The sequence below is a fragment of the Sceloporus occidentalis genome, unplaced genomic scaffold, assembly GCF_023333645.1.
Source record: "Sceloporus occidentalis isolate IW3139 unplaced genomic scaffold, rSceOcc1.0.p SCAF_47, whole genome shotgun sequence".
Classification (NCBI taxonomy): domain Eukaryota; kingdom Metazoa; phylum Chordata; class Lepidosauria; order Squamata; family Phrynosomatidae; genus Sceloporus; species Sceloporus occidentalis.
Genome location: NW_028317027.1, coordinates 2,501 through 18,146, shown reverse-complemented (window position 1 = coordinate 18,146; position 15,646 = coordinate 2,501). Strand labels below are relative to the sequence as shown.

The window sequence follows — 15,646 nt, the reverse complement described above, 5'->3', positions numbered from 1 at the left end:
TATCGGCACTCTGTATAACCAAAGGAAAGTTTTCAAATAAAATCAGACACAAATAAAATTCAACTACTGAGGGATGCACAAAAGTTATCATATACATAAAAAAAAAGTCCCAAGATCATTTATTGCATATTTCTTTTATTATTATTTGTTTTTGTCTTGATACCTTTGGGTACTGAATGATGCACACAGAAAGAAATACTCTGCAGCTGCCATGTCCACATACTGGGACACAAAGATTATAAAATGACAAGTGTCCAGTCCTAAAATTACAAGTGCTGCTACAAAACTATTATTAAGCCTTGTAATATCCAAGATTACATTGCAGCAAATGTAACAGGGAAAACAGCTGCCGTGTAACCGAACCTTGAACATCACACAGTAAAGGAATGCTACGCATGGACAAAGCAATGTCCGAAGGACAGAAGTCTTATTTTAATGTAGACCAAATATTTTCATGGTCTTAAGCCATTTTAAAGAATGCTCACATTTCCATTGCAGTAGACGTAGACTAACTGCATTTTATTACTGTCTGGGGATTAATAGAACAATCTTTATCCAACCTTATTAGAACACTTTGCTTTGAGAATCCATGGCCCAAAACACAATACATGTTTCATTAACGAAACAAATCACGGGCTTAAAATATATATGTCCCTTATGTAACTAATGTATACCCTGTTTTTATAATGATAAGACCAGACAGCTTCTCTGTGATCTATGATATCTTTGATAACCAGTCACAAGTATAGCACTAAGAAAAATACTAGTCATCACAAATGTGTGTGTGTGTATATTAGGAGTGGTGGATATCCGAGGAGGTGAGAATAATGAAATTAAGTTAATGTGATGTAGATTTATGGGGAAATAGGAAATACAGAGATAGTGGTAATATAATTACATAAAACTGCTGACAGTTTGAAAGTCTCTAAATCTGATAAAGGAAGAGTATGAAGCGAAAGGAAAAACATTTTGAATAAAATATTCAAATCGGCAAGTTATGAACAGACAGTTTATCGTTTGCATCATAGGCACAAAAACTCGAACCTAAACAAAAGTAGGCTACTGTGTATTCGACCATGCGCTGTGACTTACAACGATGGAAGTCAGGTCCTCACTCTCAAAGCGCCCAATGGCCAGCTCCAGCGACTTGTACATGGCTGCTGTAATCCTCTGAGTGATCAAACGATTCAGATCAATCGATCTACCTAAAAGCTAAAGTTACAGCACCGTGTTACAAATTAATGCAAATATAAAGTACAAAACATTAGGTGAAGTTTGATGCACAGGCTTTAACATTGAAAAACAAAGAAAATACTTTGCAGACAACATAAGATGACAAAAAAACCAAACATTTTTTCCACAATATTCATGGAACATAAGGCAACATTTAGGCTAAACCCATTATTTCTTGCACCTTCTTATCCTTACAAGTTATTTAAACGCTCACCTGGACGTGCCGTTGCTTCAGCAATGTGTCGTAGCGATTGGATGTCGGCTGGGAGAGGTTGACTCCTTGGTTCTTACAATCTGCTCGTAATCTTTTATCTAGAAGGAGACTGCAAGATTGGAAGCATGTCAGTCTGTAATCTCTGCAACCCGAGCGGGGCAGAATAACATTTATTTATTGGGACACATACCTCCCGGCTACAGTTTTGAATTGGGCAAAGATCTGGTCAGCCAGCTTGTAGACAAACTGGTCAAAGCACAGATTGACCTAGAGAGCAAATTAAAAACAAACATGATATCAAATGCAGCTATTATGGTTTCTTGACCGTGTGTAGGACATACAGACTTTAATTATTTAAAATGGTAAGATTTTTGAAGAAATATTGGCACACTTTAGTGGATTGGTTATCTATGGGGGGGGGGGGGCTACAAGCATAATTAGATTGCCTAAACATAGATCAAGGAACATTGGATTTTATTAACATGACATATTTGGATTACTTGGCCTGCTGCTTGGTGCATATTATTGGGTCCATTTCAACATGTCTGGCCATGACATAACATGCTTTGTAATTTGATCACTAAAAGACACTGCTGCCCCTTATTTAAAAATGATACAGGAACACATTTTGGCTGATATTTTATCAAAGTAACTTGGATTTACCATTACTTTGGTGCATAGAGAATATGCAAAATCCTCATCAACTGTACCGATACCTTAAATGCCTGGCAAGACAAGGGAGGTTTGTAAACCTTCCTTCCATACGTGTAACACCGCTCTCAACTCTCATTTACCTCAGCCTCAATCTCATCGTAAAGGAACTGCTTCTTAAACTTTGTGAGGGCATAATTTGCACTGTCGTTGTACAGATCCAGAGAATATAGGACATATCTAGAAAGAAAAAAAAAAAAAAAGAACACAAGCTCAGAAAACCTAACATTTTAAATTAAATCTATGTAAAATATAGTACCGTACCAGCCATGATGATCTCAAATAGACATATCATATGAAGTACTTTAAACGCTAGCATTTAGCGTGAGCAGAAAAGTGAACGCATTGAATGTTTCATTTGCCAATTCTTACTCCATCATGGAGGCTTCCTTCGTCTCCAGAATATGATCAGTCAGTATCCAGGGCATGGACATCTCAATAGGAAACTGAATTCTGCGACCCATGGTCAGCTCCAGGAAGAACTCTCTAAACCACAGCTGGGACAGGTCACAACACTGCTGTAAGGTCTCTTTAAAAAGGAGACAGTCAGAGAAAGGCAAACAGAGGCAAGCATTAATCAGACAGGCATGAAGTCTCATTAGTGATTTTTTTTCATCTATTTATACATCAGTTTAGAATGTGTAATGTGTTTAGAAAACCTAATGTATGACTTTTCTGTAGGAAACCTGTGAAACAGGTCCCTTTCTTTACTTTCCAGCTCTATGCATGCTACAGCTGGCATTACTTCTGCCCCAATTCTGGTATTAATAGTATGACAGCATCATTTATCTTTATTCAATTCAGACTTTGCTTAAATAAATCTTTAGTTTTCCCGTCACAAAAACGACAGGAGGGAACTTTGAAGAGCACAATATGTCATGTATACAGGTTTTCAAAACTGCACCTAAATGCTGGTAAATTTATGTTTATTTAAATATCTCCTTAAACGTGCAAGCAGTTAACGGATTTATTTTATATTCAATCAAGTAACAGTTCCGTTGAAGTATACATGATGACAGGTTCTTATGCCATTAAATTTGCTTCAGACCGTGCCACCCTGTGAATAAATACATCACTCAAAGTTCTGGATCGTGTAATGGTATAAGCACTTAACATCACCTTTCAAATGAAAGTGGGACAAAGAAGGTATATACTTTAGCAAAATACGTTATATGCAATGTTTATGGAACAAAATGAAGAGCAACCATGTAACAGGCAGCATTTTCTGGATCGTGTAGTTAGCTGCGTTGGGCGGACGTACCAACGGCGCACACCGATCACGCCATAATCTTACCACTGAAGTTAAGCAAATGTGTGTAGAAGAAAGATTCGCGGTGGAATTTTTCTATGTCCAAAATGGTGGGACCTTCTAGGCTACTTCTCAGCGTTTTCTTGGAGCCACTTTTTTCAGCAATGAGTGACTCTAGCATGGTTCTCACCATGTAAAGCTGTGTCATTAAAAGGGAGAAGCATTCACAAGAGGGCAGATACAGAGAAAACCGACACCCCATATCAACGCCTGGCTTAGTAAACAAGGAGGCTGTCCAACTTTATACAATTCTTGTATGATGTGATCTGCCAAAAAACATGCATAATGGCCATTTTTTGTACTTAACAAGCCTGGGAAAAGATACATCATAGAATGCATAATCTGCATAAACATGTTTGTGTGCAGACACAAAAAACACAGCGAATTTAAAAAAAGGTGGACAGCCGAGTCTCAAGCACACAATACAAGTGTAATACAGAATATCGCCTTACCACCAAAGTTTAAAAGAGTTGGATAGGAGTAGGACTCCCTCAGAAACTTTTTTACCACATGCAACAACTTTTCCATTCCAAGTGACTTGAGCTGTTTGAACAGCTCTGGGGAGTTCAAGGACTCCGCCATTGAGCGCACCATGAAGAGCTGAAAACCAAGGTGAAAGGAGAAATGGCAGGCGAGAGCATAGAATAAGAGAGAAAAAAGAGAACGGAGAAGGAGGTGTTGGTAAAGAGGAGAAAACAAGAAAACATAAGTTAGTATATTAGGGGAAGCAGAGCAACATCTAGCGTGTCTTAAAATGTTTTCTGACAGCAATGGGGGAATTTCCTAAACTAATTTCTGTTAAAGACCCCTGAATATGTCTTTATCATGAGTAATTTTTATGGCTGCATCATCATTATAAAAAAAAAGTAGTTATATTTATGGTTGGAAACAAAGCTGTCTTTGTTTGTCTTGATGGGTGCTTTAAAACGCTTTATTGTTCTAACCCTTTCGTTGGCACACACATTGTCCTTTCTAGTGAAAAGAGAAGAGACAAGTTGCAGGAGGCACCTGTGTAGAATCGTATTAAAGGAATAATTAAGACATTGATTAAAAAATTCACAGAATGGAGATGTATATTAAGTAAGGAAGCAGGGCTTAGTATAGTTACCAGAGCAACATAACACATGTGTCCTTAACAGGAAAGCAACACAACGAAGACTGCTGAACAGTATCCAAAGGATACAACACACCACTGCTAGCCATCACGAGCAAGCCAAAGAAAGACAGAGAGAGAGAAAAACATTGGTGGTAATCGATCCAGAACCCAGATTAAAACACTTCAGTCCTTAAATTATTTGCTGAAGCAGATAAAAATAATTGAACCCCCCCCCCCAATAACCCTCCATTTTCTAAAAGTTACACAATGCAATTAAGCACTACAAATTATAAAAAAAGAAATCAAATAGTAATAAAATAACGAGGTGAAAATGCATGCATCAATTGATTTAACATGGAAACGGGGTTACACATTCACCTAAAAGCCCTTTCTGAATTCTACTATATAGCCACAATTCTAGTATTACAGGAGGACAACTCTTACACCACTGCTGGTTACATCTCTACCTAGATAACACAATTGTATTAAAATACTTTTAAGCGCCCTAGAGCCTGGCCGACACTTATCTTCCGCTTAACGTGCACTACCCTTCTCATGAAGCACTAAGTAAATCTGCAGCAGAGAACGATGGGACGTGTTGGAGTAGAAGTACCTGGGTGCTGGAGGGTCCCACAGCACGTCTTGGAACTTTGATATCAAACCCAGTCTTGGGGTCTTTCTCTCCTTTGAGGGCAGGGTCATTTAAAGGCTCACGCCCTGCTCCCCAGTCACAAACAGTTTTCCTGATTGCCTGAAGTACACTACAAAAGGAAAAGGGGTTTGCGTCAGATAACATTCAAGGGAAGTCCAGTTTTTCTAAGAAAGTTTGAGTAACATTTGTTGTTAATCAATAAATCTTTATTATCTGTCATCAGCCAATCAGTGCAACAAAAACAGGATCAAGGAGGGAAGCTAGCTCTGCATCTCTAGAGCTGCAGCTTCTCCTAAAGGTATGCAATTTTACATAGCTGGTTTGTTTTACAGGTTGAACGACGCATACATTTAAAAGTATTTTAATATGTACTTTTCTTTGATAAGGCTGCATGGGATGTTCAAGTATCTCTAACATTTTGCCATCGCTGATTTTACATCTTGTGGTTTCTTAATGGATTTTCCATATACGTATCTGGGGGATTTTTAAAAATATAAAATGGGCACTGGAAAACACTCATGAGATAACTGGATGTATGTTAGCCGATTCCCACCTCTGTATCACATTCTTCTTCTTCTTGATAGCTTGTCTCAGGGGTTCTCGTAATGTAACTTGAGCAAAGTCCTGAAGGGCAGCATATATAGTGTGCCTGATCGCATGGTTAAATACACTCTCCATTCGGCCCATGAGGACTTGAAGACCTTTAATCATTGCAATGACCTAAATAAAGAGAATGTGTGCTACAAAGTAAATATCAAAGTCATATACCAGCCAAACCGTAGCTATATGGAATATGCAGAACCATTTAACTATTAGAACAAAAAGACACTAAAGTTTAGTGTTAGAGAAAATCTAATATAGAGGGGGTAGTACAAACATTTTAAGGAAACCAGGAAATACAACTTTTTACAAAATTGGCAAGGCTCATTAAAACGCCCTGGGTGGGACACACATGATCCACTTTTCTCTGTTAAATAGTAATTCAGATTGTTCCAGTGTAAACCCTAAAATAGAACTTCATTTCAGAGGTTAACAACGTGGCTAAACATGTCAGCTAGTTACACCCAAATCCTCTTAGTTGTTACTGATGTTCTTCAATTACTGTATTCCTGCTGGCTAGCAAATAATCTTGGAGGCCTCAATAACACCCATCCATTCCACATACTTTAGGATGTGTTCAGTATACACATTTGATACATTTTAGATTTAATTTCTGTAATAACCTTGAAGTTGGATGTTTTCAGAGATAAAAATTTCATATTTTAATATTAATAGTAAAACTGCCCTGAGGCCGTAATGTAGTTTTATTATGAGTAGAATTAGGGAAACAATATAATACTCCAAATAGAAATTATTCTTCCTATGTACATTATATAAAGTCATTTTATCTCTCACGTCATAAGGGATGAGGTTTCTTTCCAATACATAAATCTCCTAAAGTAGTACTGCAACAATCATCTCCTACGGCACAGAACAACTATTTCACGGTCATGCCCCAACTACGGAATAGGCTTTTAAATTTTGCCAGCATCCCATAGTTGCTACAAGAACAGAAAACATGTTATTGATCCTGGCTTGTTTTAAGATCACATGTATATTATGTCATTTAAATCATGAAGGAACATACTTCAACCAGAGCAAATTTCTCCTCGCTGGTGTAGTTGTACCGAGTGGCTCTCTCATATTCCTCGGCATTGTCTGGACAGTCTTTGTTAGAGTATTTGTCAGTTGGGTGCACAAGCTTCCATGAGTACTGTTTAATGTAAGAAACAGGAATGTGTCATATAAAGCCACAAGGACATATCATCTATCTATTATTAATAAGCAGGCTTATCTAAAACTGTTGAGGGATCTGACATTGTGCTTATCAACATAGCAAGATTCTAGGAGTTTTTCTCCAAGAAGACGTACCACTTCCATGACATGAGCACTCCACTGGGACAGGAGCTGCAGTCCTTGAAGAGCCAAGTCAAACAGTTTCCGATATTCTCCATCAGTCTTCTGGGCCTCTTGACGGCCAGATCCAGTCACCACCTTGTTTTAATTAAGTCATGTAAAATATAGGATATCAGAACATTCTGTATTGTGTCAACATTCATTTATTGGGCACATTATTTGGTACAGAACATGTAAAAATAGAAGTCGATCTGCACATCCAACAAGCAGATTCTGACACAGACATCCACTCTCGTCATATCGGGAATATATACTCTATATTTAACCTATGACAGATAATTACTACACACACACCCCATCATATAACTTGGCTTCTAGCTACTCAGAGTTAAGGGCTTACATCTGGCTGTGGATGTCTACACAAACGCATGTTACAGTGAATATAACAAACAAACGTCAGCAGTTGAAGGTATTCTCTACTGAACAGCTCTGGCTTTTGTTTGCCGATTGATTCAACCTCGCCAGTCTTCGCCGCATAGCTAAATGCCACCAACAGAATGTGTTCCCATCAGCCACCATGCAATCCAGTTACACTTGTCGCCCCCTCTCTCCTCGCAGTATGTATTCAAACAATGTCCTTGCTTCCACAGGTTGCCCAGTTCATTGCGACATTATCAAGACATTATCAAGAACACACGCTTAAGGGAGAAAGCAGAACAGAACAAACCTCACTATTGCTGTAACGGGCCAGCTCGGAGATAAAGCGCATGTGGTCTTCCCTGATCTGGATCATCTGCTCACAGATGTTGTACTGTGGACTGCTGCTAGAAGAGGTGCAAGTCCACCTGGTTAAAAACAAACAGCAAGATTTAATATGAACATATATACATTTTTATTTTACATGTATGACATCTACATTGATGCATAAAACACACTAATTTTGAATTATCTGTTGCGCATGTATAAAGCTAAGGACTTATATGTTAGGGATGGAGTATAACACATTGAACTGGACAGCATAACAAGAGGCTAGTATATAAATTCAGGATCAAAGGATGATAACCGTAGTTAATGAGCTTCTACCACGGGATAGCTTAATATCATGGGGATGTTAACAGCCAGAGATACAGTGTCCTTGTCAGTAATCTACCCACTCTAACAAGTGATTCTTGGCATAAAATATTTTTTTAGGCTTTATCCTGGAAACTCAGGTGTAAAATGTCATCCAGGCAATTAATAATAATGGGTTAATATTTACCCAGGCATCGTTTTGTCCCGTTTAACCCCTTGATGACAATTGCCGGTCCGGGCACGTCACGGAAATTCATGTCGATAACGACAAATGACGTGCCAGGACCGGCACGTCATTAAACGGGTGCAGAAAGCGATCTATTTTCGCATTCTGCACCGAAACGGCGTTGCTGTAATGCCTCGACCTCGAGGCATTCAGCAACGCCATTATCGGCACAAAGGGGCCATCTCTGGCCCCTCCCCGGGGCGTCAACATCCGCCATACTTTGTATGGCGGCGGACGCCAGTTTTAAAAGCGTTTAGGAGGCGATCAACGATCGCCTCCTAAACTTAAATGGTGTCGCTGGAATGCCTCGATCAGGAGGCATCCAGCGACACCAAACACTTACCTTTGGATGGGCTGTGACCGCTCCGGAGAGCGGTCACAGCCGCAGCTGCCGGTGATCTTCGCCATCTGCAAGATGGCGGCGGTCTGGGAAAATTCAATAAAGAAACAATAAAGTCTAAAAAGTTCGCTAGACGGTCTCCAGACCCTCTAGAGAACTCTGGCTCCACTTGCAGGTTGAATATAGGTACTGCATTCAACCATGCAAGTCAATGGAGCTCAGCTTTCTAATCACAGTGTGATTAGAAAAAATAAATTAAAAATAAAATAAAATTAATAATAATTAGAAAAAAAATAGTAAAAAAACAGTAAAATGTAAAAATAATTTCCCACTGATGTCACTATCAGGGGAACCTTCAAGTTGAAAAAAAATGTTAAAAAAATAAAAAAAAGGCAAAAAAAAAATATATATATAAAACATATATTTTTGTGAGCAAGTCCTAAAATTAGCATATTAGCTTAAAACAATTCTCGCATGGAAAGAGTTAAAATACTGGCATATTAAATGCCCATGGGGTGTCTACTTTTAAAAAATTTATGATTTGATGGGGTAAATTGAATTGGTCGGGTTCAACAAGGTCCCAATTAACACGGGGGGAAGGATGGCCACACATCTAATTTCCAATTAGAAAAATGCACACGTACCAAATGTGGCCTTTTAGTTCCCCCCAAAAATGACAAACCCATGCATGTGGGGTATCACTGTACTCAGGAGATGTTGCTGAACACATATTGGGGTGTCGTGTGACAGCGGCATATACCAGGAGCTGTAAATTCATACATAAAGTAGGTGTGTGGGGGAAAAATACACACACAAAAATACTACTGCAAACTTTAAAAAAATGCTGGTGGTAAAATGTGTGCATGCAAAGAGTTAAAATACCAGCATTTAAAATACCCTGGGGTGTCTAGTTTTCAAAAATATATGGTTTTGTTGGGCATACTGAAATGGCCCGGCTCAAAGATGTACCAAATAGGGCACGGGCAGTGGATCCCCAAATGCCAAAGTTCAACATTGAAAAATGTGCATGCCCCAAATGTGGCTCTTTTGCCCCCGAACAGCCAGGCAAAATCATTCATGTGGGGTATCACTGCGCTCAGGAGATGTTGCTGAACACATATTGGGGTGTTTTGTGATAGTGACATATACGAGAACTTTTTAATTCATACCTGAAGTAAAATGTGTGTGACAAAACAAATGGAAAAAAATGACTATCACAAAGTTTGACAAAGACTGGTGGTAGATATGGTGCATGGAAAGAGTTAAAATACTAGCATTTGAAATACCCTGGGGTGTCTAGTTTTCAAAAATATATAGCTTTATTGGGCACACTGAAATGGCCCGGCTCAAAGATGTACCAAATAGGGCATGGGCAGTGGATCCCCAAATGCCAAAGTGCAACATTGAAAAAATGTGCATGCCCCAAATGTGGCCCTTTTGCCCCCAAACAGCCAGGCAAAATCATTCATGTGAGGTATCGCTGTACTCAGGAGATGTTGCTAAACACATATTGGGGTGTTTTTTGATAGTGACATATACCAGAACCTGTTTATTTATACCTAAAGTAAAATGTGTGTGAAAAAACAAATGCAAAAAAATTACTACCATAAAGTTTGACAAAGGCTGATGGTAGAATAAGTGCTTGGAAAGGGTTAAAATACCAGCATTTGGAATAGCCTGGGCTGTCTAGTTTTCAAAAATATATGACTTGATGGGGTAAATTGCATTGGCCGGCTTCAAAGATACCCGAAATGGCACATGGGGGGAAGAATTACCAGATTTGGAAAAAATGGCTTTGAAATAGCAAAACGGTACCTGTACTTATTGCTCCATAACGTGCAGAAAAAAGCAAAAAAACATAAAAACATTGGGTATTTCTAAACTCAGGACAAATAGTAGAATCTATTTAGCAGGTTTTTTTATTACCTTTTATAGATGAGTAAAAGATTTTTCAACTAAAAGTTAGAAACAGTCATTTTTTTCTAAATTTTTCACCATATTTTATACTTTTTTAAATAGTAAATAATACGATACAATCAAAACAATGTCATCTAAAGAAAGCCCTTCTTGTCCTGAAAAAAACAATATCTAATGTGTGTGGGTTCAGTAATTGGGAAAGAAGAAAATTACAGCTAAACACGAGCAGCGCAGAAATGTTAAAACGGCCATTGTCACGAAGGGTACAAAAAGTAAAATCAGCCTTTGTCACGAAGGGGTTAAAGGGACTGCTTTATAATGTATTCAATATACACATGTTACAAAAAATGTAGCAACTAAAAAAGTAGCACAACACAACATTGGTATCTTACAGTGAATGAAATGTGGTGGTTTAAACGAATAATCACAGTAAAGTTGTGTAACACAGCACACTCACCTCGACTTGTTCTCCTCGTAATGTGCACTGGTTTTAATGTATCTCGCCAGTTCGATCTGCATGTCTCCGAATAGCGGGACCACCTGCAGCTGCTATTTTCATAAATGGGGTGAAAACATGTTGGATGTTACTACTGAGAAGTGCACACCACGATGGCAGCAAGCTGGTGTGTCCTAGTAGCCCAAAAAATACAAATCCCAGCACTTTCGAATCAAATAGCCGGAAGCACTGTTCCACAGGATTGTGCATATTATTCTGCGTCTACACCCTTGGCTATAGTGGGGTAGATTAGACTCTGCACTCATTGAGTGAAACTCTCCCTGTTACCTGCCAGATCCAAAACAGACACTACATGAACTTACCGAATGTCCATGAGTGATTGGTACCTTCAAACAAATATATACATGGCAGTAAAAATAGAGAACGTCTGCATAGACATCAAACCAAACGTTATTACATCGATCCTTTCCATTTAAATCAAGTACTTGCTCTGGAGCAGGGATACCCGAAAGGTCTCAATCTCAGTAGCTGATGTGGAGTCAACAATAATGATGCCCAGCTAGCTTAGATGTGATTGATCATCACAGCAGTTCTTTTTTTCACCCATTTTAAGCAGAATCATATCAATATGCTTAAGCATGTTTAACCTTTTGAAAGGCAAAGCAATGCTCACTTCTTTTAGGCGAGGCATAAAAGCAAGACTCAAGCCCTCGCACCAGTTTGAGGTATATTTACTAAAGGGAGAGGTTACTGGTGAGTTGTACGATCAACTCTCATTTTAATATTCACTATGAAGGTCCAACACTAGCAAGTTTTTCCCGCAAGAAGGACTGAACTGGTCCTGCATAATTCAATAGATGGGGAGACTTTAAAGATCTCTGATTTGTGTTAATTTCCTTTTAAACTAGTCTGGAATGGCGGAGAGGGGCAGTCAGGACCACATCTAAATTCTATATCACATTCTACATGAATGCGGAGTCTGCCACATTTCTTTGCTCCCCAAGGACATACCTTGAAGAACTTATCTATTTTGGAAAGGTTTATTCTCTTCTTGGCATCTAGCTTGTAAATATTGCTCACGTTTCCATCCATAAGGTACAATCCAAAGCCCATAACCTGGAAAACACAGAGCAGATATACATTTGCACTACATTTTTGCAATACGTCAAGTGCTGCCTGATAGATGAATTACAACTGTTTGGAAATTTACCAAAGTTAGATAAATTTGGCAGTGCACAACTCAAACCAACCCATAAAGAGATGTGGGTGTGTAAGCAATATAGTCATAAAAATACAGGGACTGGCTGACTCAATGGGTGAATTATTGAACCAGGACAAAGAGCCTCAACTCCCCCCAGAGCTAGTCAGTCCCAGTTTTTTGTCAGGGTCAGGTGTTCAGAAAGGTACCATAACACGCTATTATGTAGCCCTGCATTAACCGAACAGCTGGAGTGAAATCTGACAGGTAAGCTATTAAAATGAAGGGTTTTTGTGCATGGGGGTGCACTCAAGGCTGTCCTCTGGGATTGGGGAGCTCCGGGCTTTTGCTGTCCCTCACGCTTATGGTCTCTGCATGTCCAAATGATGCGGAGTGCTGAGATATGGCATCATATCTGCTTCACTAAAGACATCCACAGATCACAAGCATGATGGAGAACTCTAAGAAGCTGCACTGCAAGGACCAAGGTGGAAGTCTTGCCTGCCCCTGCCAAATGGCACCCCTGGCCATATAAATGGCAGAGCTGCATTGGTATTTTATACTATTGGCATTAATCTGCTCGACTTGCACTGCAGTCGGGGTATAAAAAAGCTGTCTGGAAGCTGTCAAAGGGACAGGACAATATCTTTCTACTCCTTGCAAGTAACAAAGGATCCACAACAAGAAGAAAAAAAAAAGCTATTATTAAGTGCTGTCACAAACAATGTTACCACAAGCTTGCAGATGAAAGCATAAAATGGTAATTGCTACTTTCAGCCCTACCTTAGAGGCCTACCATACATTTACAGACGTTAAACATCTTCCTCTAATTACCCACACAGAATGTGACGGCAGTCTGCATGAATGCTTACTTTTAGGAGCATGTGTTTCTCCCCAGGCGTCAGGTACATTTTATTGTCGTAGTAGTCAACACATAAGTTCACTATATCAGCAAGAAGCTCCTCGTAGCCTGGAATGACTTCCAGCTGCTGCTGCAATGACTGTAATAACGATAATAATATTAATAATACAGATTAAATTAGGTTAACTTTCAGAAAAGGAAGACAATCTGGAGATGAAACATAGCAGTGATCTACAAACCCAAGGCAGCATCTTATACCTAAAGCTCAATAAATGGATACTGAAGTCTGCATCCAAACACTTTAACTTCAGTATCTCCATCACCATAGTTATTATTAACCAAACCATCCATCCATTTACAAAAAATAAAAACAGAGAAATGGTGATAACCTATTTCCCTACTTAATGACCAAGTAAAATTAACAAATCCTTGAATTTTTGGACCAAAGCAAAATGTAATACAGACTTGCGGAAGTAGCTCTTGACAAAATATAAGGGGAGGTTGTGGCATGAACGACCGGCAAAGCTGAAAATGCAATCCCAACATTCATGCGGATATTATGTGATGCCGTTTATTAATCTGCATTATACTTTTGAAGAAGCTGACATTTTGATGTTAACTTTGCCATACAAAGAGTAATATGAAGCCACTGCCAAGTAGACCCACCAATGCCCGTGACTCTCTGATTTGCTCAATAACAAACCAAAATAACAATTATATATAAATATACAGGTGTATGATAATGAGATATTAACTTACCTGCGTGATCTTGTTGTGGTTGGCAAGAAACATGGACAGATTCTGAGATTCTTGAATAGATTGAGGGTCTGCCATTTTTCTCAAAAACTGTGCTGCCCTGTTTTTAGAATATTAAAAAATACTAACCATTATAACGGTTTCATTGTATTTAGTAACAAAATTGTTCTTATATTCTAAAAGTAGCCGTTTCAGAATTGCCATTCCATCTCATTCTGTAACCATATACAAAGTGTACAAGAAAATAAAATGGACCCCCCCCCACAACTAACAAGTGGCACTTTAGCCCATAAAAGTGAATCCGCTCACATACTAAAATAGTAGACATGTGTTAGTATAGTTAACAACACGGACAACATAAAAGCTCACCTCTTGTAGGCTGAATGGTCATTTTTCACACTGCACTTCATGTTTTTTAGCTCATCCAACACTGCAAACATATTGATGAACTTTCCAAGGGTGAGTAGGTAGGCTTCAGACACAAAGTCTTTCCTTCGTTCGGCATGACACAGTCGTTTGACCTCTGCACAGAACCGTTCAGTGGCGTTCCTCTGTATATGTGTAATTATAATATATATATAGATAATATTAGTCTTGTATGGCACACAGGATGTTCAAACACAGTGTTCTACAGAAGGCACAAGCAATTCTATATTATTATATAAATGTATACTGTGTAAGCAATCTATGTGTGTAGAATGAATCCCCAAGCTAGTGAACTATTGTTCTGTTTTTCCCAAGAATGATAACTGACTTTTAATTAAAAACAGTTCATATATATAAAAAATAAAAAAAAGTATTCTGTCCACAACCCACTGCATGCTAGCCAAGAAGTTATTAATCTATATACATTTTATTAGTCATTTAGATTTAAAAATTACAAGACAAAGATACTAGGAGGGCATTATATAAAGGGGGATTTACATGCGATGTCCTGAGAGATAAGCAGTTTAGTGATGGAGGGCACACAGGCTAAAAACTGCGTGGATACCTGAAAGTACATGAAGTTCATCAGCTTGGTAACTTCTGGTTCCAAAACCTCCACAGTCTTCTCATAGATTTCCACACGGTTCGGCTGCTCATTGCATTTAACCTAATAAGACAGACATGTAACATTCAGCTGCTTGATATAAGGGGAATCATTTCCCTTCAGCTTGCAATAATATTATAGCAGGTAGTTGAACGGTTTGCTCCTGCAGTATGGCAGAAGACATCTAGCACTGCTGCAGGTACATGACAATTACATGGGTTTGGATTGCTATGTACTCTGTATGTACATATATTCTAAACTCACTTTCTGTATGAAAGGTCTCTTAACAGTAGTGAACCCAGGAATGTCTTCACCATAAGAGACCAAAATGTCTTGGGCAGGCATGGAAAAGCAATGACTGTTTGGTATTGCACACACAAAGGCTTGTCCATGGCCACACCGACAGCAAAGAAAGCACATATATATATGACCACAGAGATAAGGCTTGTTAATTTTAATAGACCTACACAACCCATATTAATAACTGTAAATTCCAGAAGTCCAGCTTCATTATGTTCTGTTCTTGGGACCCTATTAAATCTAGGTAATCCCATTTATGTTGCCATTGGAGCAATAGATGCTTACTAACCCCCAGCTTCACTTTGATAGTAAAACATTAGCGCTACTATGTGAAATAAAAGTAGTAGGTAGACACATCACTAAACAGGGAGCAAGTAC

The 15,646-nt window shown here is 38.7% G+C and overlaps 1 protein-coding gene across 1 annotated transcript in view; it reads right to left on the bottom strand.

Annotated features, from left to right (window-relative positions):
• LOC149289176 (cytoplasmic FMR1-interacting protein 1-like) overlaps positions 1-15,025 on the bottom strand; it is a 34,530-nt gene extending 19,505 nt beyond the window's left edge. The window contains exons 1-17 of the mRNA XM_089490809.1: positions 14,930-15,025; positions 14,308-14,489; positions 13,942-14,038; positions 13,193-13,321; positions 12,134-12,238; positions 11,123-11,214; positions 7,839-7,956; positions 7,127-7,249; positions 6,843-6,968; positions 5,769-5,935; positions 5,177-5,324; positions 3,453-3,606; positions 2,531-2,687; positions 2,242-2,338; positions 1,638-1,714; positions 1,448-1,556; positions 1,093-1,212 (exon numbers count right to left, since the gene is read on the bottom strand). Coding sequence (XP_089346935.1) covers positions 1,093-1,212; positions 1,448-1,556; positions 1,638-1,714; positions 2,242-2,338; positions 2,531-2,687; positions 3,453-3,606; positions 5,177-5,324; positions 5,769-5,935; positions 6,843-6,968; positions 7,127-7,249; positions 7,839-7,956; positions 11,123-11,214; positions 12,134-12,238; positions 13,193-13,321; positions 13,942-14,038; positions 14,308-14,489; positions 14,930-14,950 — 2,022 coding nt within the window. The 5' untranslated portion in view covers positions 14,951-15,025. The remainder of the gene's footprint in view (positions 1-1,092; positions 1,213-1,447; positions 1,557-1,637; positions 1,715-2,241; positions 2,339-2,530; positions 2,688-3,452; positions 3,607-5,176; positions 5,325-5,768; positions 5,936-6,842; positions 6,969-7,126; positions 7,250-7,838; positions 7,957-11,122; positions 11,215-12,133; positions 12,239-13,192; positions 13,322-13,941; positions 14,039-14,307; positions 14,490-14,929) is intronic.
• Between the last annotated feature and the right edge of the window lie 621 nt (positions 15,026-15,646).